The 24126-nt window shown below is 57.0% G+C and overlaps 1 protein-coding gene across 2 annotated transcripts in view; it reads right to left on the bottom strand.

Moving 5' to 3' along the window:
* Window positions 1–22239, bottom strand: part of LMX1B (LIM homeobox transcription factor 1 beta) — a gene marked incomplete at its 5' end in the record, with an annotated part of 77411 nt that extends 55172 nt beyond the window's left edge. For both annotated transcript variants that reach the window (XM_081067340.1, XM_081067341.1), the window contains 2 exons: window positions 21081–21267; window positions 22101–22239. In XM_081067340.1, coding sequence (XP_080923466.1) covers window positions 21081–21267; window positions 22101–22239 — 326 coding nt within the window. The remainder of the gene's footprint in view (window positions 1–21080; window positions 21268–22100) is intronic.
* Between the last annotated feature and the right edge of the window lie 1887 nt (window positions 22240–24126).

Here is a 24126-nt window from a genome sequence, read left to right as displayed (position 1 = left end):
TGAGACCAAAACCTCCAGGAGGGGCATCGAGGGAAAGCACTGGTGTGAAGGATGCTGTCAGGCCGCCCTTCTGCAGGAAGCAGCCATTGCTCTGTCACTCGTCCCCAGTGCCCATTCCTGGGCTGTGGGAGTGGATGCCTCCCACTGTCCACCATTGAAGGCCCGGCAGCCCACAGGGCACTGCCTGGGTTCAAACTGGGCCTCAGTGTGTCACCTCCTTTCCCCTTGGGGGCAGTGCCCATGACACTAAGAGGTGCCCAAATCCTAGGAGTTATTAAAAGTCAGGCCTGAGTCCAAACCACCCATTTCACAGCTGGATGTCCTCAAAGCAGCCACTTAACCTCTCTGAGCTCCAGTTTCCTCAGTTGCAATTTTGTAGGAAGAAGAAAAAGGAGGAGAAGGAGGAGGAGGAGGAGGAAGATTGCAGTGTAATCCTGGGAAAATCACCTCCCCTCTCCAAACCTCCCTGCTGGCAGGGTATATTTGCAAAGCAGCTACCATTTCTTCATTTGCTAGAAATCTTGATTTGGAATTTTAGATTGCCCAATTTACAGGGGAAGAAACTGAGGTCAAAAGGCGGAAAGTGATGGGACCAAGACCCAGACCAGCAGGCTCTGAAACACACACTTCCCTTTGAACTTCCCAGGTCACGAGTGACCGCACTGTTTCATCAAGCATGCGTACAGAATAGGAGTACCGTCTGGGCTTGTCAGTCTCCACACCTTTGCCCGAGCAGCACTCTCAGCCCGGAGTGCCCGTGCCACCGCCTCTCCTCTGATTACAATTGGTTTTTCCAAAACTTCTTCCATTCACTCCCCCTGTGGACCTGTTCCCGATCTTCCCAATCCCAACAGTCCACTCCCTCTTGCCTGTGTGTGAGCTCTAGGATGTTCTGCCTGCTCCCTTGTGTGACAATGGTTTGTGGGCAATGAGCAAGTGGACAATAAGCAGTTGCCTAGAAGAGGAGTCGGGGAGTGAGGGAGGGACAGGGGCTGGAATCAGAGCTGGGTGTGAGGCAGCTGTGTGGCCTTGGGCCCGCTGCCTCCTGTGCCTAGCTTCAGTCTCCTTTTCTACACAACAGGAATAAAATCAAACCTACCTCTCAGCTGTGTCACGGGGCTTCACAGGGTGTAGGTGACAAGCTTAGCCAGAGCCTGGCATGCAGCAGGTGCTAGGACTTGGGATCAAATCTGCTGAATCGCACTGACCTGAGGAGAGGACAGCCAGGGACAAGGTGGGAAGGGGAGGGAGAGAGGGACACTGTGCGTCTCCTCACAGGCCACAGTCTTCCATGTCTCCAGGCCTTGGCCCACACCATTCCCCAAGCCTGGAAAGCCCTCCTCCTCGCCGTTCCCAACTCTGTCCAAATGCCCAGTGCTTCGTAAAGGCTTTCCCACCTCCCCAGGCAGGCAGCATTCATTACCTCTTCCTCCAGGTGTCTCCTTACGAAGGACTCTCCCCTCTGTCATAGCCCTCCACCCACAGCATCAGCCTCGTGGGCCCTGCCTTTCCCTGGTTCTGTCCCCTGTGAGGCTGGAGCTCCAGCAAGGTCAGGACCAGCTTAGTCACTTCTGTTCCCTGCTCCTTGTGCACGGAGTTAGGGGGTGGAGGTGGGGGCTGGCTCTAAGGAGGTGGGAGGGAGGGGGGAAAAGAGGCCATGTCAGGTTCTGAAGGGGGTCAACTGGCTTGCTTGTGGTTTGTTTTGTTAGAATTCTTATTAATAACAAAAATAATGACCATCACAATAACAATAGCTATAAAGGAAACATTTTTTTTCCCTTGAATTTTATATTGTCTTTAGTAAGGAGCTTTGTGCTAAGTGCTTCACATTTTCCCACTGTTAGTCCTTCAAATGACCTGGAGAGGAGGAAGAATTGTACCCACTTTACAGGTAAGGAAACAGGCTCAGAGAGGTCAAGGGACTCATCTGAGACAGCACAGCTCACCGGAGTAGAAATAGGGAGGGCCTAGGGCCGGGTACTCTGGGGTGCTGATTAATGGTAGGTAGGGCAGTAGGTGGGCAACTGATGATCATGATGGCCGCTGAGCACCGACTACATGCTGGGCCTGCTCCTGACATCTGTCTTCCCTTGGCTAGAACCCACCCTGCTCAGCACTCCAGGGCCCATCGAGCTGGGGCTGGGTCTGCCCCCTAGATCACGAGCTCCTGACGGCAGGGCCTGCACCCGTTTTGCTCCCCAGGCCTCTAGGACCCACACAGGGCCTGGCCTGGAGGGGGTCCCACATGTAATCCTGGAATGCTTGTGTGAAATGAGATGTCATCTTTGGAGACTGACCCATCCAGGCCTCTCCATGGTGCCCATCACTGCAGGGCAGGAGGCTTTCCGGGCCCCCGTGCTACACCGCAGAACTTTCTAGATGCTCCCTCAACCCATCCTGCCAGAGTCAGGAGCTTCTTCTGTGAGCTCCCCTGCCCACTTCTCATCCCCAGAATACTGGGTTGCGACAGGCCTCGGCTTCAGCCCAGCCCTTCCTGGAGCAGGGGTCCTTCCGGTTGCATGGGTGAGCGAGGCTTCCTTTTCTCCTCCCTCCCTGCCTTCCTCAGATACTCACTGAGCACCGACCCTGTGCCAGGTGCTTCCCTGGGATACCACAAGCAGGAACCACAAAGGGGATCAGGCATCTCAGAGGCCCGGTGGGGTGACTAAACTAAGCTGTGTGACCTTAGACAGCTGACTTCCCCTTTCTGTACCTCAGTTTCCACATCTCTGAAATAGGAATAATAACAGACCCTGCCTCATCGACTTGTCCGGGTATGGTGAGATAACATGAGTCGTTAACTCGGTACCTGCACAGTGTAAAGGCGTTACAAATAAAAAATAAAACCCTTTACGCCTACCATGCTGCTATAATTGTGTGCGGAGAGAACTGCTTAGGGAGCGCGTAGCCTTTTAGGGGGAGAAGGAGCGTTGGAGAGATAACACAGCGGACCCCTGACCTTTGCCCTCTTCCTGCCTCCTAGAGAGTACTAATTTTGCCCTCCCATGTCCCATTCTGCCCCCTCCCACTATGGGCCCCTACATCCTGGGCTTTCAGGGAGAGAGGAAGAACCTTGGCCCAGCTAGATTCTCCAGGACAGGCCACGTGTCCTCCCAACCATCCACTAGATGCATACCTTCCATCCCACCTTCCGTCCAGAGTCACCCATCCACCGGTGCCATGCCATGCCAGGCAATGTGCCTGGACTCGGGAAGACCACCACCGCTCATTCATTCACTCAGCTCACAGACACCAAGCCCTGGGCCAGGCCTGGGGGTATCCTGGGCAGAGGGTCTTAGACCTCAGTGTACACAGGAACCCCCAGGGGTTCCGCTAGGGAAGCAGATTCACAAGCTTCGCCATGAGAGTACAAGTCCACCTACACACCTGTGAATGTGCACGTTTAACAAGCATCACAGGACAGACCCAATGGGGGGCTGGGGGTAGAGTGTGAAGCCAGGGAGACTTCATGAAACTGGTGACTCGTGCCAAGCTTTCGGACCAGGAGCTCTTTTCCAGAAGCAGACGGGAGGATGGAAGCCAGGGGACATACCCACTTGCTCAGGCACAACCACTACAGCCTGAGCAAGACCTGGATGTGGACAAGTGTTGGAGATGAGTGGAGAATAGCAGGTGAGCTCATGACTGCGCGTGGAGGATGAGAGGGGGCGGGGCCTGGCTGAGGAAGGCCCGGAAGGCCAGGATGAGAGCCAGGAGGAAGAATATGACAGGCCTCAGGCCAATGGAGCAGGGAGATCTCAATTCCTATAGGCCTCGTTTTAGCTCAAGCCCATCCAGGCCTCCATTGCACGAGGCCAGTGCCTGAGACTCAGGGACGAGGACCAGCTACATAGTTTGCAAGGCTCAGTGCAAAAAGAAAACCCAGGGTACTTGTTCAGAAAGTATGAAGAATTTTAAGAGGGCGACGCCAGAGCATTAAACCAAGCAGAGTCGTTCGGAGTGTGGGCCTGTGTGACTGCACAGGTCATATGCCCATGAAGCTGGACCTGTCAGGGACTCAGCCACGTGGGGTCACCCTTGCCGGGACCAGACCAGAGTACTCAGGACCTGGGGGTTCCATCAGCGCAGCTCCAAGCCCCAGGCCTCTCTGACTCTCCCTTTGCCCCGTGCTCTCCCCTCAACCCTGAGAACTGCCTCCTAAATTTGGCTCAAATCTGTCCCCTCTCCATTCCCCTCCACTCTCCTTGCCTCCAAGGAGACAGTAGCCTCCTCCCGACAGTCTCCAGTCTCCAATCCCATGCATACGCTGCCAGTGCCATCTCCATAAAGTGCCTCTCCAGTCCTGCCACTCCCCTGTCCAATAACCTTCGATGGCTCCCTCCTGCCCACAGAATAAAATCCAAACCCTGTTGCATAGCTACTGGCCCCCGCCCCCCTCTGCAGCCCCATGTCCCAGTAGCCCCTAGGCAGCCCCTCCAGCCAGGCTCACTATCCCAGCCCACTTTTCTCAGCCCACCAATTTAACCCCTAATATTCCAGCTACCAGTGTTCCTACCTGGCATGCCCTTCCCAGCTCCAGCTTCCCACCTCACAGGCACCTGCCCAGGGTAACCCAGCACATTCCCTTGCTGTCTTGCGTTATAACCAGATCCCTGCCCATGGCCCTGCCCACGAACAAAAATAGCTCACATTGACCAGCACAGATCTTTGCATTCATCACCTAATTTAATACTCACAACACCCCTAGAAGCTGGGCTGTTCGATTATCCCCATTTTACCAATGAGGGAACAGAGGCTCAGGGAAGCTGAGGCACTCGCCACGTGTCACACAGTTAGAAAGAAGCTGAGCCTGGAGCCTGGCCCAGCCAGTCTAGCCCCCGAGCTGTTCTTCCCCTTTATTCCCCTGTACTTTCAGTACTAACTGAGTATCTGCTATGCGTCGTGCCCTGTTGCAGCCAAAGCACGGTGCACACAGAGAACTCTGGCAAGGAGACTGCCCGACACATATAACCAAGACCAGATGGACCGATTCAAAGGACTATAGGGGCAACGGTAATAATATCAGCAAGAGCCACACACCTAACACGAGGACATTGCATCTGCTTTCTCCTTTAAAGTTCATCATTGTCCGAAGGCAGGTGTTTGGTCCTCAATAGGTTTTGAGGGGACCAAGACACAGAGAGGTGAAGTATCTAACCCAAGGTCACACAGCCAGTGAGTGGCAGAGCCTAGATCAAACCCTGAATCCTGAGGCTCCAAAGCACTGACATCTTTTCTCTGTCTACCTGGCTAAGAATCGGGTTAAGTTCTTGGCTTCCCAAGGAATCAGCTCTGGGGTCACAAAATCAGAGCAAAGGCCAATGTTTCCAGGCACAGCAACTGTGCCGACAGGATTTCTGCTGAACTCTGCCCCCATCCCCACCCGCTCTCTTTGCGGGGTAGCTCTCCCAGGGCAGGGTGGGCCTGCCCCATCCTGGCCCAGCTTAGTCAGGACACAGCTGAGCCACTAAAGGCCCCCAGCTGGGTTCCTGGTGATTGGCAGCCCGCAGGCCCCAGTCTCTTACCTAATACCCTTCCTGACCTCCTGCCATGAGCACTTGCTGAGCAGAGCACGAGGTGGAATCCGTGATACTCCCGGTGCCCCAGGGGAAGATGTTTCCTTTTACAAGTTGTTATTATTAGTACTATCATTACTGTTATTTTAATTTAAATCTTTGACGTTTGGGGAGATGTTTCTTGGCAGCCACAAGGGCATGTCTGTGGGAGGATGGCACCTCGGTGACTAGGCTGAACTCTTGCCACGTGGGATGGTGAGACCAGTGGGCGGCCAGCTCCAGCTTCCTCCAGGGGTCTGCCGCTGCTCACTTATCAGGCTGACATCTCACAGGGGGGCCGCTGCCCTGCCTGCCCCTCTGGCTCCAGGCCTGCCAACGGGAACCAGACCTGGAGGGGTGGGTAGGAAGGGGCACGTGGGAGGGGGCCGAGCCCTCACCACAGGCCCCTTTGCAGTTCAAAGTGACACACTCAGGCGGCTGTCCCCTTCAAAGGGCAGACAGCGCCTGCCTGCCCCGAGCTGTTGTAGCTGTTGTACGGGCAGCCTGAGCCCAGGAGGCAGGACAGGGGGAAAGGCAGCCCTATCAGGGCTGGCCAAGCTCCCATCCACGGGGTGGGGCTGCTCCCCCGTCCCCTGCACAGAGCAGGAGGGCACATTCCAGTTGGCCAGCTATACCTTGCAGTGCAATCCTGGGAAAATCACCTCCCCTCTCCAAACCTCCCTCCTGTCGGGGTATAGTTGCAAAGCACTCAAGAGGCACAATGCTGAGGATGAGGATGAGGACGCAGAGTCTCTCTCTGAGAAACACCACCCCGGAGCCAGAACACTAGAGTGTGATTCCCATCAACGCCTCACTGGCTGTGTGGCCCAGAGCAAGTTACTTAAGTTCTCTGTACCCTCACTCCCATCTGTAAAGTGAGGCTAGGACGGGATGATGGGTGCCCACTTGGCAAGAGGTAGGTCACAGACACACTGCTCCCCTTTATGCCGAAATACGCCCCACCTACTGCCAGGATACTTGTTCAGCCCAAGTGAGACCCACCAAGAAGTCTTGGTGGAGTGCCCTCCAAGACTGAGGAGAGTCCAGGGGACAAGTCTTGGCACCTGCAGCTGCTGGCTCCATACTGGTGCCAGTCCCAACTGGCTGTGTGACCCTGGGTGTGTGGCTTCACCTCTCTGAGCCCCAGTTCTGTCACCTGGAAACCAGGGTAAACAATAAAAAAACCAGGGCTTTTAGGAACTCTCATCAAGATCTGGGGAGGCGAATGGCTCAGCTCAGAGCCTAGACATAACATGTGCCCAGTAAATGGTAACTCTTATCATTGCTATCTGAAGCTCTGTGACCTTGGGGAAATAACTGCACCTCTCAGGTCGAGCTTCAGTGTTGCCAAAACAGGAAATGATAATAACAATGCCTGCCCTGGGCCAGTGAGAAGATTCAATCAGACCTTTACTACAGGCAGTACACAGTGAACACTGGCCATGAATTCTGAGGCATTCATTCAACAAATTACAGTGAGCTCTGGTGCCCAACCAGCAACAGGCACTGAACCCAGCAAAGGGCCAGAATCTGCCCTCTCAAAGGATGGCTGAAAGTTTTCTCCTGACAGAATGCCTGGCCTCCAATCCCAGTTCCACTTGCTAGCTGTATGACCTTGGGCATGTTACGCAACTTCTTGGTGCCTCAGTTGTCTTATCTGAAAATGAAAATAATGGCACTAGGTCCTGGTGCAGGTAAAGAATGGAAGTGCTTAGAGCAGTGTCTGATGACCAGGGGCACTCGCAAAGCATCAGCTATGACCGTCATTGCTGCTGCCATCCTGTGCTCTTTGGGCTGGTCTTACCTGTCAGTAAGCCCCCTGCAGCCAGGCCCCCTTCTGCACCTCACAAATTTGGGAAGTGTTAACTCCTGAGAAGCACCCCGTATACCCTGCAGAATGGAGGCTTCTGTGGACTTTCTCCCTGGTCTGTTTCCCCAGCAGCTGGAACACTTAGAAAAAAGTTCCCAGCCTGCTGGGCTTGTCAAAGCAGGGCCAGCTTTACTAGAACCAGGTTTGGACGGTAATTCTGCGGTCATAAGAATTATTTTCTTTACATACTGCCATAGAAAGGGGACCCCCCTGCTTTTTTTCTTTTTTTAACCTAAATGAAGACACCGTCAAGAGCAAATATGCTGCTGGAGTTTTTAATAAAAACATGATGGAGGAAAACATTCAAAGCTTAATAATCAGACGCAATTTGCGTTGTGAACAGAGATGTGTCATTCCCACTCTCCACCCCCTTGGCTGTGCTCTGTGCGGGACTGGCTTTGGGGCTGGCGACTTCAGGCCTATGGCAAAAATAATGAACAGCAGTGAGCTCAGAGATAGCCTGAAAAATATCCTGGGAAAGAAAAACATATGCCAAAGAGTGTGTTGTAAAAGTCATATTTCATGCCTGACTTTAGAGAATGTTAATAAGGATTAGAACCATACTCCAACAGAACAACTATCAGTCAAGGCAAGGTAATTAATTCTGCTTCAGATCTCTGCTTGGGAAAATGAAAGCGGTAAGTGTTGTTTCACAGCATAGAGATTCCATCGCACTAGAACAACCCCAAGAACTTCCAAAGCCATGTCCTGATTCCAGCTGAAAGAAACCTGGCTGTTGCTGGCAGCCTCCGCTGATCTGTTGCCCTGTAGATTTTGGGGATCTTTTCCGAATTGTAACAATATCAAACTTTTTTTTTTAATTTCAGGATTGGCTAATAAATATGATTAAGATAACACATCCCAAACCACATGTCCTCTGCTTGGCCTCCAACATGTGGAGGACAGATGTGTCTTCCGTGTATAGATAACCCAGCCGGCTGCTCCCCTGAGGCAGGGACCCTGGGAGATGGAGCCCCGAGAGGTCCCTGAAGCCCACTGCTCCCCCTCACCCACTGCTTTAGAGAGGAACAGCCAAGCCCAGGGTATCTGGGAGTCAGACACAAGAAGGATGGAGGGATGGTGGGATGTGGCACTGTGCTCACCTGTCTTTTGTCCCTCAATGTCCCAATTTAGAAGATAAAACTCAAATCCACGTGGCCCATGTTATCCAAAAAGCTCTCAAAATCATTTCATCATGGAGGCTTACCTATTACCCCCTTTCAGGAGCCAGAATCGAAGGACCTTCCCCTCCCAGTGACCTCAGTCCAGGGAGGACAGAGTAGGCTGCTGCAAAAGCCAGAGTCTGGGAGAGGGTTCTAGAAAGAATTGTGGAGTGGCCACATAAACCTCTAACCTAGCAGTGGGCAGACTGGGGTTCCTGCCTCTGTTTCGCTACATCTAAGTGAGATTTTGGGCAACTCCTGGCCACACCTGGGCCTCAGTTTCCCCATTTCTACAAGGATATTGAAGAGCCCTTCAGCTGGGACATTCTAAAGGAGCTCAAGGTCCTGGTGGTGGGTGTGGCCCTGCTGCACCCTCATTGTGGTCACTGAAGAGGCTTGTTGGAGGCTGCAGAGAAAGCCAGGCCCTGAAGATCAGGGCAGGAAAGCCTGGGCCTGTTAGTGTCAACAGCCAGCTGGGTGCCAGTTCTGGGAAGAGGAGGGCAGCAGGCTCAGAGGCCAAGGCCAGTGTGGGCTCCCATCCCCAAAGAAAGGCTCTGGGCCAAGGTATGAGTTAGCCTCCTTCCCAGCTTTCCCTTGGGGAAAACCAGCTGACTTCTCCTTTCTCTGAGTGAGAAAGGAGAAGAGTCCCTTAGAGTTAGCCCATTCTAGGCAGCAGGGCTCAAGTGGGCAGGAAGGGGAAGGGCACTCTACCACAATGGCAGAATGAATGAGTGAATGAATGAATGAATGAATGAATGGTCAGAGGGAGGTGGGGGCTTCCCAAAGCCATCACAGAAGTCAGGCTGAGGGCAGAGCACCTCCCAGAGAAGAAAAAGGCAATTAACGGTCCCTGGGGGAGGGGCACTATGACCTGGGTGAGTATCAGCTGCCTGCTGGGCAGGGGTGGGGTAGACAAGGCCACTTGGCAAAGGTTCCTGATCAGTCAGTGTTCAGAGGCTACTCTGGGCTGGCAAGGAGGGTCAGGCTCCTTCTGAGCTGGATGGGGTCAGACGAAGGTGGAGGAACTCTGTCGCTGGCTGCCTGGCCTCTTTTCAGCTGGAGCCACTGGGCATTGACTGCTGCGTCCCTGGTCCCCTATTACCACTCAGGCTCAGGCCTTGGCCTCCCCTGAAGATCGAGGCCTCTTCCCTGCCCAGGAGCCCGGGCTGGCCGGTAGATGCTGCGAGCCCAGGGCTCGGCCCGGCAGGGCTGATATGAACCATCTGCGTTGTCTTAGGCCGCCCCTCTGCCCACTGTCCCTCTGAACTCGGCTGGTTCCCGCGGGCCGTTTGATGCCTCGCAGGGTCATAGACCCCCGCACACAAATCACCGCCGCGGGGCTGGGGGTGGGGCGGAGGCGCTGAAACCTAATCCGCAAAGTTTGCTCTGCCGCAGGCTTGCTCCTTCCCTCGCTCACTCGTCCACCACCCCCCCTTTCCAAACAAGGCTTATTTTTCTTGCCAAAAAAACAAAGTTGGTATCAAGTGTTTCGATGGAGAAAGTCTCCCCCACCCCCGGCCTGGGAGGCAGGGCCGGGGCTGTTGGCTGAGCCTGGGATTGCAGAGGGGGCTCCGGGAGAGGAGAGGACGGGAGGGAGGTGAGCTCCGGGTTCCCGGTCTGTCGGTCAGTCCCCTTCCCAGCTCTGGCCTGTTCCGGTCCCACACTTAATGGCCGAGGACCCCACTGCCTCTGACCCATTCTGTCCCCCTAGTCGTCCCCTACCCAGATACGGCTCCTTCCATCGGGGTTCTCTGTCCCTGCGCGGCGAGAGATGGAAGCAACACTTCCTGCCCCTTCTCCCTCCCCATAAAACAGCCCTTGCCTGTCGCTTTTACGAGGTGACACCCTGCTCTCAGCCCGATCCTCCCGGTGCTGGAGCCTGGGCTCGAGAGGGAGGAGACAGCGTGCAGTCAGGCGTCTCCAGAGCGCTCCCAGTGCGCACTGGGGTCCCCGGGCCGCTGCCACTGAACACAGCCTAAGGGCTTTAAAAGGAGGCCAAGGAGCCGGGTGTATTTGAGGCAAATTCCTCCGAAGCGCCCCTCCAGCTCCCATGACGCGGGCCTCCGGTCTGAGACCCTAGAAGCCAGCCGGTGGTGGCCGGCCTGGTCCTCCGGAGGGGCACAGAGCGGAGCCGTGGGGGCGCGCAGGTTTCATTGGCGGGGTGTTGGTTTTGCTTTTGCTTTTTTCAGCCCGTGCAGCGACCCGGAACCGCGCGCGGCCGCTTCTCGGATGCCCGCGGCTTCCCGCTGTGCCCGAAGGCGAACGCGGGCGGCGAGAGTACGCGCCTGCTCTGCTGGCTGGAGTTGTAGTTGTCCAAGGAGGCAGCCGGGCAAGGGCTAGGCGGCGACGTCGAGGGGCCTGGGTGCCGCAGGAAAGATCTGCAAACTGGGACAAGGGTGGCAGCAGCGGCGGTGGTGGCGAGAAATACAGGCGCCACGGGCCCGGTGCAGAAACGGGTTTCCGCGGGGGTCGAACAAAGGAATTTGCCCTCGGAAGAAACGGGTCGCAGGAGCAGCGGGAATGGTCAACGCCGAAGACACGCAGGAGGACTCGCATAGACATCAGTCCCAGCTATCCAACGAAATCCGCCCCGCGGAGGACCCCAGCCTAGCATCTCCATGTGGCCTCTCACTTCTTGTCAGTCTGCTCTAATGGGGGATGGTGGGTGTGCACCCCCCATTGCCATCTTTCCTGGGAAGAGGGGACAGTGCAGGCCCATGCTCTCCATCTGGGGAGGCAAAAAAATGCCCCCAAACAGTATCCTCTGTTCATGGGTCCGTTGCCCCCATTTTCCAGAAGCTGACAATTGAGGTTTCAGTAAAGCAACCCCCTCCCCCATCTCTGCGGCAACGCTTGGCGGGCTCGGGAGACCCAAGCGCGCTCCGCTCGGAAAACGAAAGGCGCCGGGGGCCACAGGGACAGAGCCCCCGCCTCCTGCCCTCGGAAGGGGTGGAGGGGACACGGTTGTAAGGTGCTCGGCTTCTTTTCTCTGCTTGACATGAATAAGGGGATTAGGACGGCAAGTTTCCGTAGTTCACTCCGTCGGACAAAGGGCCCCGCAGTTTGCGCGGCCCAGCCTCTGATTAAACGACAGAGCCCTGTCACTCAGCACCATCCTAGGTACTTGTGTTCGTGACATAATCTTATTAGAAGATAAAACCGGCGAAATCCTTCTCATAATGAAAAGTTACATTTAATGGCTGGATTCGCCCCCCACCCGGTCCCCGACCCTGCCCGCCTCCCCCCGTTGCTGTTGGATATGGCTGGCCTGTAATTGGCATTTAAAGCACCAAGTCCGGGAGAAAAACGGGGTTTAGAGTTTTTGTAATCCCCCTAAACTGTCTTTGTTCGAAATCTCCACAGATACAAGTCTGTTAAGAGTAAATATTTGTGGATTGATACAACCACATTTCCCCCCTGCAAACCAAATCTTAAAAAAATCCGCCCTCCCGCTGCGCTGCGGCCGGGGCGCAGGAGGGGGCGGGGGCGGGGGGCTGGGGTCGCCCGAGCCTCCGCGCCGAGAACTCGGCTTTCGGGGCCGCCTCACCGCCTCCAGGAGCTGAGGGACTTTGCACATTTCTCAGGCGGGAAAAAGGTCTTGGACTCTTTTTTCAATTTTCTGTTCCCTCAATAAACCTACCTCTCCAACGCGCTGCTTTTGGGCCTGCCCAAGGGGGTCGCCGGGAGGGTTTGGGGAGGGGGGGAGGGCTTTACTCCATTTCGAACGAAAATGCCAACTCTCTCTGCCAGCCTCTCGCCCTTTCAGAGGGTGTAGCTGTCTCAGAGGGGACTCACTCCTCCTGGGCCGTGGGAGTCCCTACCTGACAGGGCACCCCAAGTCCTGCCCAGGAAGAGAGCCCAGAGCCGCCAAGGGCCCCAGAAATGCGAAGGAGTCCGAAGGCTGCCGCGGGGGCCCAGGGCTCCCGGCTCCAGCCCAGCCCGTCCTCGGATCGGGTTCCTTCATAAATCAGCGGCTGGGTGAAAGGGCTGCGCTTTAGAAAGGGCAGGACCGTGTGCGCGTATTAGAGCGCGCGGTTCCCAAATCCGGGCTAAACCCCTGGTGACACCGAAATTCATCAACCGCCGCTGGAGCCCCGCGGCTCGGCCGAGGAGCCCGGGAACCTAGGAGCCGGTGCACCGTGCTGTCCCACTCGGGGGAAAGGAGCAGGCCCCCTCCGAGAGAGGTGTGCCTGGAGGAGGGCACGGATGCAGACGGCAGAGAGCCACCCGGCCCGCGCGCCCGGGGCGGCGAAGGAAGCTCTCCCGCCGGGAGAAAGGCAGTTATTCTAACCTCTTCCCTTCTCTAGCAAAGGCTGGCCCTACAAGGGCATTCCCGCGCAAAGAGGGCAGTGACCCCCACCCCTCCCAACCCTTGGGCAGTTATCCCCCGCAAACCTTCCAGGCTGGGCGCTCTAGGGAGAATCCCAACTGTCCAGAGCTGGAATCTGGGCCTTCGGGAAGATCAGGACGGGAGGATTTTGGGATCCCATTGGCTTTGGGAGTCAGACCTGGCGGTGGAAAAATCTGCTACAGAGTAACTCCAGACCAGGGGGAAGTTACTTAACTCCTTCAGCCTCGGTTTCCTCAACTATACACGGAGCTAGAGTGATAAAGTTCGATACACATCGCAAGCACGCAAGCAACGCCAATTCCTTTTCCTTCTACACACACTACTATGGCCTGCCCCTCTGGGGTCAGTAAGGCTCTGCTCCTGCAAGTTCACATCTACACCGGCCACATTCAAGAGTCTGCTGGAGAGAACCGGCACCCACATGCCTCAGTAGTAGTGGAGGGTCCATCCAAGGCTGCACAGACCCCAGATCTGGGTGAGGATCAGGAGGGTGGGCTAGGCCCTCAGGGAGGCCTGTTTTGGAGGCTACACTCTCTGGGCCTCCCACGCAAGGCAGACAATGCATTCCTGCCAGGCAGGGCGACTCCCTGCTCACTTCCCAGCAGGCAGGCTGGAAGGAAACATACACTGACTGAATGCCCAATGCAGGCTGGCACCTTTGGGTTTGTTTCACTTTATGCTCTGAGACAGATTCACTTTATCCCGTGAGTTTGGAATTATTACCCCTATTTTACAGAGGAGAAAACTGAGGCTCAAAAAGAGCCATCAGCCCTTCCCTGAAGGCCATCAGCCCTTCCCTGAAGGCCCTTGGCCTGTGTCACTGGAAGACAGAGATGTTCTCCATCCTCGATCTGTCACTGCAATCTTACTCTTTCCTTCGAGAAAATGTGCCCCATGCAGGGGGACCTCCATTTAGAGGAGGTGGACCCAGAGCACCTTGATCCTCTCCTTCTCCACAGGCTTGGGCAGCTCCAGGCCTGGGTGGGCCAGCACCCACACTCCAACAGCCCAGTAACTATGGCAATCTTGGAGTTACATGACAACAGTCATTGAGTCCCAGAGGAAAGCAGGAGGCAGGAGAAGGGTACCAGCAGTCACCACACCCAGTGTCTCAGCCCAGTGCTGTTCCTCCTCTCCCATCATTGCTGTTGCAGCACCCGACAGAGGCATCTGATGGGGGGGGGGACCTCTGGCAGACCTGTGTTCCTGCATGCTCACTCAGCTTTCTGCATGTTGCCAGCAGCTCCTTGGGCTCTTCAGTCCTGCCAGCCCTGGTGAGCACCTCTGTTGCCCTGGGCAGCCCTCAGAACCCTCCCCAGCTGGCAACCACCTCACAGTTCCCAGGGAAACCTCTTATAGCACGGGCCAGCCAGGAAGCAAACATCTTTGTTTCTTCTGGAACCGGACTCCAGGAACCGGGTTTTTCCTTCATCGACACTTCCCCCAGTTCACCGAGGGCAGGGCCAGCCAGGTGCTCTGCCATCAGCCAGCACTCTTGGTCCAGTCCAGCGCGAGCCAGGCTCCCAATTGAGACAAAGCTCCTCCACCCACAATGTACTCACACATCCTCCGGACCCCAATACTCCCCCTAACCCCCTCCTGGGCCCCAAGGTCCACCGTGCAGGTCTAGCGGCTGCCAGTCAAGAAGCTGAACAGAAATGGATGGATAGACTATTGCCCCGGGAATAACAAAGGAAGGGCCCACGCAGAAATTTATTTGTACTGATCAGGAGAAGCGAAGGTACAGGGCAGCAAGGAAGTGCTGTCAGCCAGGCCTGAAACCCAAGAAAGTTGCCATTCCGAACACAGTGGCCCCTTATACCCCACCACTCCACCAAGCAGCAGCAGTTAAAGCAAACATAGGCCCTTCACTGCCCCGTCAGTTACACCTTCCCCCCAAAATTACACAAACTTTGAAAGATTTCTCTGAGAGAAGATGGATGCTTCGGGAGACTTGAGGTCAAGGCTAGGCTGTTTAAAGTATATTATTAACAAATAAACATTTACTGCAAAAGAAAAAAAAAGGAGAAAAACCCTATAGGCCACCGGGGAACCAAATCATGTTGCTCTTGGCTTCAAATGACAGGAGACATTTATGACATGAATGGAGAACACCAGCCGGTCGATGAAATGGCAAACGTCTGCCACTTTGCTTCCTCTGCCTTCGTGAATCAACTTTTTCAAATATGGTTTTCAGCCTAGTCCTCCCCTCACTACCACTGCCTCTCCACTTCTGACTACAGTGGCAATAAATATATATAATTTTGGTTTTGCTCTTTGCTGCCATCAGCACAGAATCTGGGGGGTTGGAGAGGGCTGGGTCAGCCAGAGCGCCGAGGGCCTAGGGTCCTCCAGCACTCCCAAGTGACTGACAGCTCGCACAGGCGCCTCAGCTGAGTGGACCATCCCTCTCTTCCTCCCTCCCCTGAAGCTGAGGCCTGACTGTGGTGGCCTACAAATTGGAAGTTATAACTCATGTCATTGAGAGTATCTTCCATTCCTCAGCCTAACTAATGCCAAAGTAGGACTGAGTTGTTGTTTTATTGGTTCCCCCCTCCCTTTTTTGTTTTAAAAATCTCACAGCCGCAGGACAGAGGAAGTTCCCTGGGGAGGCACTGCAGGCCCATCAGGGACCAAAAGAACCTCTCTGGGCTGGAGGATCCTTCTGACCACCTAGGCTGGTGTTGCTCACCTTTTAAACCTCCTCTTCTTTATGAGAAACACACAAGAGCTCTCCCCATCTACCCCCCTCTTCTGAATCCCCTCTCAGCCTTGGAGATGTTGGTTGAGCTTTATTTTTCTGTCATTTGAATCACAAAAACAATAATCTTGAACAGTTTTCAAATATGAAATTATAACATTGAGTATGTTTTTCCAAGCTATATGCCGACCCTAGAGACTCCAATTGTCCCCAGTGGAAAGGTCTTTGCTCTGGACCAATCTCCACCCCCCACATCCCCCAAAGAGAAATAGGCCGACAAGTCAGCGCCAACCCTACTGCCTGCCCTTCCTGATAATGCATCAGTTGGCATCTGTTTTCACCCCTACAACCATAAGTTTTTCTGCCTCTCTGGAGGTATGGGAGTGGAGAATGGATCCTATGGAATATAGAACACTTACGGAAGGAAGCCCCACTAGGTGCCCTGTGTAATCCTCACGACTTCCTGAGAAATGATATCATCACCTCCAGTTTGCTAATGGAGAACACAGGGCTCAGAGATGGGCAGCCACCTGGCTAAGATCACACAGCTGCTGAGTGTTGGGGCTGCGAGGTGAACCCAGATCTGCCTCAGAGTCTAAAGCTCTTTTCATCACTGAGGGAGGCAGGACTCTCACCGTGTCCCACTCAGGCAAAGGGAATGACTTTCCCAGGGGTGCCCCTCATCTTCCCTGCATAGAGAGGCTGATGGGGACCCTAGCATTCCAACGGCACCGCTCTCTGGCATGGAACCCATGGGCAGTGTGGTGTGTGTTCTTGAAGACAAGGCATTCCTTGCCACACTGATGGTGATAATACTAGTAACAACTATAATTTCCAGGCAACAAGATGCCAGGTCCTTTGAGGCACGTTATCTCGACTCCTTGTAAGAATACTTTCCCCCAGGCGGGTACGTCCCCATTTTACAGAAGAGGCTCAGGTGGGTGCCAGGGCTTTGTGGTCCTTAGCCTGGCTCCAGTGAATAGGGTGGGAGGGAGCTGAGGGTCACCAATCACATACCCCAGAGGAGATCCTCATAGCCTGCTTCCCCCACTCGAGAAAAAGACGGCAAACAAATTAGGCTACATGAGCGCAGAGCCTGGGGAATACAGGGTGAGTCAGGAGTCAGCTGTGAATAATGCCTCCGTTCAGCAGCAGAGGACTGCAGCCTCAGGAAGGCCTTTGCTTACCCTTCCGCCTGCAGCTAAGGGGTTGGGGTTAAACGGAGAGGCGCCTTCCCAGGGGCTAGACGGTCCCTAGGCTTGGGCTGGCAAAGTGAGCCCTTCAGCCATCAGCTCCCCAAGGAGAGCCCTGGGGAGGCCTTTTCATAAGGCAAAGCGCTGGCTCTTCCTTCCAAGGAGACCCATTTCCAGGACAGACCCTCTGCCCTTGCCCTCATTGAGGGCAGGAGAGTCTACAGCCCTGAATGAGTCTGATGGGGGCCATGCCAGCTGGGGTACCACCGGTGGAGGGTGTGCTGCTGGTAACTGGCACCCTGCACAAAGGCCTATAGGAGGCCTCGCAAGCTGGGAGAAGCAGCCGCCAGAAAAGACTGGGGCCGACTTTGCTCTCCCTGCACCACACCGGGGCTCTGCTCTGCTGGTGCTCCGAGGGGAGGTGAGCCTCCCAGGAAGGCCTTTCCCGGTGTAAACACTTCCAAGGAAAGGAATGTGCTGGAAGAGCGGGGTTGGGCCACTGGAGCTACATACGGCCAGCTGGGGTAAATTAAAAAAAAAAAAAAAAATCACCCCGGGACTCAGGCGACTTTTTGTGAAACTCAATCAAAGCCTCGGTGACCCCCTCCTGCCGAGGTGGACGCATCCTACCTGGGCAGACGAGCCCCAGTGGACCCTCGCAGGCGCGGCGGGGCCCTGGAACAGGCGGGGAAGCGAGGCGCCCGGGCAGGCCCCGCCGGCGGAAGGGCGCCGCCAGCCCCGGAGGCCGAGGTGGGCGCACGGCCCGGGCTGAGCCCCGCGTCCTGGCGAGCACGCAGGCTCCCGCTCGCACACCGCAGCGTCCCCGGTCGCCAGACCTGGGAGCTGTCTTACAAGCGATTAGACTCCATTTTGTGACAGATTTTTGGACTCTCCCCGCCGACCCTCCCCCCTTCCGGAGCCTCCTCCAGGAGGAATTCGCCACCTCCTCAGGATAGAAACCTTTTCCAGACGAGCGACAGACGGCAAAAAAGGAGTTACATAATTCTATTTGGCCAAGCTGCCAAGAAAAAAAATTGGGGGGGGGGGAGGTAATGTCATTTTTTTTTCATGCGTTCTCCGCTGGAAGAAGGAGTGGGGTGTTCGTGATTTCACGTTTGGAGGCCGCGTCTCCTCCCGGTTTGGAACCGGTTTCCTGTCCGAGAAGCTCGGGCGGCGGAGGGGCCAGAGCCTCGGGCACAGGAGAAGGATCTGATGCTTTTGGGTTTTTTCCTTAGAAGAAGCCCCCCACTCAAAAAAAAAAAACACCAAAAAAAACCAGGTAGGCGAAAAAGGAGGCTTTCCGAGTTTTCCGTGAAGATGCCCAGTGCCGCCCGTGCTCTCTTTGCTCGTGCAGGGCGTGCCGGTGGATTTGATCAAATGCTATTAAATGCGCCCGAATGTCAATTAATTACCCCCGTGGTGCGTAAAATAATGCTTTGCTTCTGGGTGTCCCGGGTCTTTGAAAACAGAGTTGAGGAAGAGACGCTTAACAAAAATAGTAACCTCTTTCTATGAACCAACCCGGCCGCTCCTCGCAGGGAAGACACGTTTTTCAAAAGTTACGGTGGTGGTGGAGGGGGTTTGTTAATTTCCCAATACGGCTGACGCACAGACAAAACAACACCGAGAAGGCACGTTTCTGTGCCCACTTGCCTGGATTCTCGTCTGAAAGCATTTACACACAGATGCAATAAATATGCCTCTGCGATCCTCAAAGAAAAAAAATAAATCGTGAAATGTATTTTTATTGTGCAAAGAACATCGCTTCCTATTGAGCCCCTGCTTGCCTGGCTGCACGGGCTCTCCCTGAGAAACACTGATGCGAGACCCGCCTGGGTATTTGTCCCCAGGATTGTCTTGATAACTCCTCAGCCCCCAACCAGCTCACCTAGTGCAGATACCTAATTGGCGTTACTGAAAGAAAGAGGGGGCGAGGGAGGAGGGGGACACCGTGAGGGGCGTGAATAATGCCCTCCTGAATGCTGCAGCCCTGCAAGACCCAACTAGGGACTCGAGACCTCAGATTCGCCCAGATCCAAAATTCACTTGCAAACACACCCCTACTGCACTGAAGAAGAAAGCTCTTAGGCGCTTTTTTTTCTTTTCTAAACAAATATACTTTTGACAGAGCAATCACAAATGTTTAATTGTTTTGTAAAATGAGGGGGTTGGCCGCTCAACTCTAAGGGGAACATCCAACTCAGATTTTGTGACTTTATAGTTCTGTGAAGAACCAGGAGTATCCTCTCCTTGTTTTAAAAAGAAGCTCCATAAACGACTGGGCGTGGGGGGAGAACTGGCAGATTTGAACAGAGGTTGAAAACAGTCTTTCCAATATGTAAAAAATTTTTCAAAAACCTGCACAAATGACCCAGAGACCCATTTCCAGTTTCCTGGGCCTCCTGCCCCCACATGTTGAGTTGTCCAGGCCAGTGGCTGAGCGGAGTGGGAAGTGGCACTGCCAGAGCCCAGCTCCGGCGGGCAGGCAGAGCAAGCAGGGCTACAGTACCGCAGGATGTGGGTGGGCTGGAGGCTGGTGAGCCCCACCAAGGGGCTGGCTCCCTGAGCTCTCCCCGAGCCCCTGACCACATTTACCCCAAACTCCTTTCCCCATTTTATTTGTGCTGCCCTATGCTTGCCTGTGGCAGAGCTGACTGGCGGCCTCACCTTCTCCTTGAACTAGAATCCCATCAGTCCAGGGCACAGCGTAAACCCGATCAACAGCAGTGTGTCCAATTGGGGGTGGGGGTGCTCCAGACAGAGGGGAGACCTCAAATAGGCTCTGCGACCAGCAAAAGAGCTGACTCTCTGAACCGGGCCCCAGTTCTTACTCGCAGAGACACCAGGCAGCAGGAAGAACACAGGAAAAGCACTGCCTGGTTAGGCCCTAGTGTGGGGCTCAGCCGGAGTCTTTTAGAGTAGAGCCTGATGCCCTCTCGAGGGCTCTGGCCTGCAGTCCCACTATTTTCAGGCCTCAGCCAAGGGGTTGTGGAGGCAGAGAAGGGGCACAGCAGCTGCTCCAATTGCCATCAGGGCCTGGATTTAGAGACAGTCCCTAGGCAGAGCAGGTAGGCTGCACTGACCACCAGCCACTGAAGCCCAGCCTTCTCCCAGAGGCGTGGGCACAGTTCCCTCTGAGCCCCAACCCACCTGAGCAGCCTACCTACTCTGTAGTCCCATCTGAAAGGGTTTTCTGGGCCTCATTAGAAAGTTTTCGCAGGCACCCACTTGTCTCAGCAATGCTGCCCTGGGGATCCCCACATCCCTCTTTCGGCTGTTGCGCCCCTCTGCCTCCCTCTCAATCATACTGCCAGGCACAAAACCCATATAGAAGGAAAAAAATAAAAGCCTTCATCTACTTTTAATTGTCCCAAGTCCCTTGCCAGACAAATCCACAGTCTCAGCTAAAAACAAAAGTCAGCAGGTAGAGCTCAACCCACAGCCTCTGGCCTCAACCCTGAGGCTTGAGCTACACCAGGGCAGGACAGGCCACTCCTCCCCAACACACACATTGCAAGAAAGAAGGCCTGCTGGGGAAGGCTGACTTGGTCAGTTCCTCACCCCCACGGGGAGCCCCAGATTGTGGTTTGCCACCTCTTGAGGTCCTCTTTCTAGACAGCTTCTCCAGCCAACGAAAATTTTAAGTGCAAAATTCCCGCATGGACCGGTTTGGGGAGAACGGATATTTTTCTCTCCATCGCGGATTAAAAGTGCAGCAGGCAGCCTGGCAGGAAAGGACTCTGGGGGCTGCTCAGGCAGTTCAGCACTGCTGCACTCCACCTCCTTGCTCCAGGAATCCCAGATCCCCACAAAGCCTGCCTTTGGGTTGGACAAGCACACCACCAGGGCCGGACTCCCTAAAGCACTGCTTTTGTTTGGAAATCAATTTCTGGTCCCCAATTCAGGCCTCAGTGGGGCCAGGCCCTGTTCTAGAACCACAGCATCCATCCCCCAGTCGGCCCAGGGCCTTGTCCTGCACCCCAATCAGCGGCCCAGCGCAGGTTTTTCCGGACAAAGGACGGCAACTAGGGGCTGCCGGAGGCCCCCGGTCACCCCACCAATGTCGGCCCTGCCAAGATGGTTCGTCCCTGCCGGAGACGCGCAGCCCGCCGAACCCTCGGAGCTGATGGGCCCAGCGGCACGCAGAGCCGGTGGCAGCGCGGACGCCGGCCCGGCTTGGCAAGGGGGGGCGGCCGGGCTCTAGTGCCGGGCGGCGGCGGGGAAGGAGGAGGACGAGAGGCGCTTACTGTTGGTAGTCTTGTTTGCAGTACAGTTTCCGATCCCGGAAGTAGCAGCTGGTGGTGAGGGCTTGCTGACACGCCGCGCACTGCAAACACTCCTCGTGCCAGGACGACTCGTTGACTCGCATCAGGAAGCGGTCGGAGATGGGCCGCTGGCAGCCCTCGCAGACGGCGGGATGCGGGCAGTCGGAGCCTGCAGCGCACAGGGCGAGAGCCGGGCCGTCAGCGCCCACCAGCCTGTCCCAGGCATTCCGGCCGCGCGGTGCCGGCAGCCCCGGCTCCAAGGGCGAGGGCAGCCCCGGCGCGCCGCCCACCGCCTGCGCTCCCCGGGGTTGCCGCGCCAAGGGCCGGGCAGCCTCATCTAGTTCGCCCCGGTCCGCAGACTCCGGCGCAGACAGGCCACGGGCCTCGAGCCTTGGCTCCGCGCTGCGCTCTCGCCTTCTCCGGAGATCGAGCGCTTGGTGTTAATACGTAAAAGAACGAGCACCGCGCGGAGTAGCCGGCTGGGACGGAGACAGGCGAGGTGAGGCTGGGGCGCTCGCTGGCTGACACGCCCCACAGTGGCGTTCGTGGTCTTCTGTCCCCCGTCTCCCCAAAACCTGTGGTTTGGGTGACTCAGGGGATATTTTTCTTTTAGAAAGTCCCCCTCCCCAAGTGACCCAGCACTGCTCCCGAGCTTGCAAAGGTGGCTACTTGGGTCCTCCATCATCCCGGCCACCCATCTCCTCCCTCCCTCCCGGAGTGGCAGCTCTAGAACCGAGGCCTGACGAGAATAGGGGGCGGCGGCTGGAGCTGTCCTGTCCATCCTCCGCCTGGGTGATGTCCCTGCATACCTCTGACCCCGCAGGATGCCCGTCTAGCTTGTTGCCCCTCTCGTGATCACTCCAGGAGTCTTCTGTGTTCCCCACACCCCAATGTCCTGCAAACCATTTCCTTTATCCGTTTTTCCGGACGCCTATTTCCACCTCGGGATGAGGACCCGGCTCCCTGCCCACGACCACTGGGGCGTTCCGACCCAGCACTCACCCAGTAGCACCCCCAGAGTGGCGGGCCCGGGGCGCAGAGAGTGCTCCTCCATCTTGATGCCGTCCAACATCTTGGCGCAGTCCGTCTGCCCGCGGGGGAAGCACCGCTCCAGCGACTCGGGACCTGTTGCTATATCCATGGGACGCGGGGCGCGCTGCGGGCCCCGCCGGCCAGGGTGCTAGCCCGCCCGCCCGCCTGCCCGCTCGCCGCCGCCGCCGCCGCCGCCGTGGCCCCGGAGCCAGGGAGGCGCGGCCCCGGCGGGATTGGGGCTGCGGCTGGGGCCGCGGGTTTCCCCCGGCGAGCGTGCAGCGGCGACGCGCTGGCCCCGGGCCCCGGCGTCGTGCGGGCGGGCCGGGGCGGCTGCAGTCCGCGCCGCGCTCTCCCGGGTACTCGCAGCCACGCGCGCCGGCTCCTCTGTCACCTGCTTGTCAGCCTCGGAGCCGGGCTGCGGCGGAGGCGGCAGACGGAGCCGCGGGAGGAGACGGCGGCGGCAGCGGTGGTGGCGGCGGCGGCGGGCGGGGGAGGGGGCGGGGGTGCAGGGGCGGCCCCACGGGCTGGGGGGGCCGCGGGCGGCGCAGCGGGGTCCCGGGCGGGGCGCAGCGGGCCGCGGGGCTCCGGGCGCGCTCCCCGCACTACTCCAGTGCCATGGTGCGCAGGAGGAGCCGCTCGGTTTAGAGCTGGGGCTGGCGGCGGAGGGATACTCCGGCCGGGAGCCGCCTCACCCCTCCTCAAACTTCCTGACATTTGAACTCATTGGAGCGCCTCGTATCCCTGCGCCGGGATGAGCCGGCGGCTCCACGTCAAATAGTGCCGTCGCCGCCCCCCCACCCCTGCGGGAGGGCTCCCCGCGCCCCCAGCTTGTGCCCAGCGCGGCGCCTGGCCCGGAGCGCTGGCCCGGGCGCCCCGGCCAGGCCAGGCGCCCCGCTGGCCTCTCGCAGAAGTTTGGGTCGCCCTCCAAACAAATCCTTCTGCCCCACCCCCTTGAAAAATTGATTTGGGAGTTGGGGAATGAAGGCTTTCTTTTTTCTTTCTTGCCTTCTTTATTATTAATATTTTGTAAAGCTTCAGCGCTAAGAGGAGTGGCCCCGAGCGAGGCCATACTGCGCGGACGGCGGGGAGCGCAGCATCTCCACCAGGGGACGGCGCCGGCCGGGAGTGGCCGCCGGGGGACTCCGACTGTCGGCCGAGGTAGGACGCACCGGGCTGAGTTGGCGTCCCCCGGGCGGCGGCGCCTTCCCGGGGCCGGTTTGGTCCGCGGAGAGTGCTGGCTGCCGGGATTGAGGGACGGGGACCGGCAGGAGGAGAGGCCCTGCTGATCCAGGACTTGCCCGAGGGGGCCCCGGTCCAGGGAGAGAGGGGTTGGGCCCCGGATTTGGGGTGAGAGGTCCGGAAAGGCTTCAGAAGTGGCAGAGATTGGGGTGAGCGAAGATCGCAGAGGGGCCCCAGGATCAAGAATGGGGGACATTGAACAGGCAAAGGAGGTGAGGCCCAGGTTCAGGCGACGGAGAGATTAAGTCTGGGAAAGGGCTCCCCGATAGGGTTGGGGGCAATGGACGGGAATCTGGCCTCGCAGAATTTGGACTGAGGAACTCGGGTAGGAGGTAGTGGCCCCCGGGTCTGAGACTGAAGGCACGGGACGACGTGTGTTCGCCCGCTCGGGGGAAATCGGATGGCTGCTAGGATAGGCGACCTTTGGTGGCAGAGACCCGGCCAGGGGTCGGTAGGCCGCGCCCCTCAGGGACAGAACCCTGTCCAGGCTGGGCAAAGTGGGCCCCGGCCCTGGGGAGCGACAGCCGGGCGAGACCAAGCGACCGACTCCAGCGCCCTCGGGGCCTGGCACCCACCGGTCCTGGCTCCCGCGCTTGGTGCGCAGGCCGCTGCATTAGGCTGCAGTGCACCGCGCTGTGATCGGCCGTGTTTTTGGCCCCTGGGTCCCTACAGAGGGGCGGCTCGCCTGGGAGCAGGGGACTGACCCCCAGCGAGCCGCTGCGGGGCGGCCCCCGCCCCTCCCGGAGCCGAGCAGCGG

The sequence above is a fragment of the Rhinolophus hipposideros genome (assembly GCF_964194185.1).
Source record: "Rhinolophus hipposideros genome assembly, chromosome: 11".
Lineage (NCBI taxonomy): Eukaryota > Metazoa > Chordata > Mammalia > Chiroptera > Rhinolophidae > Rhinolophus > Rhinolophus hipposideros.
This window is presented reverse-complemented; position numbering and strand designations above follow the sequence as displayed.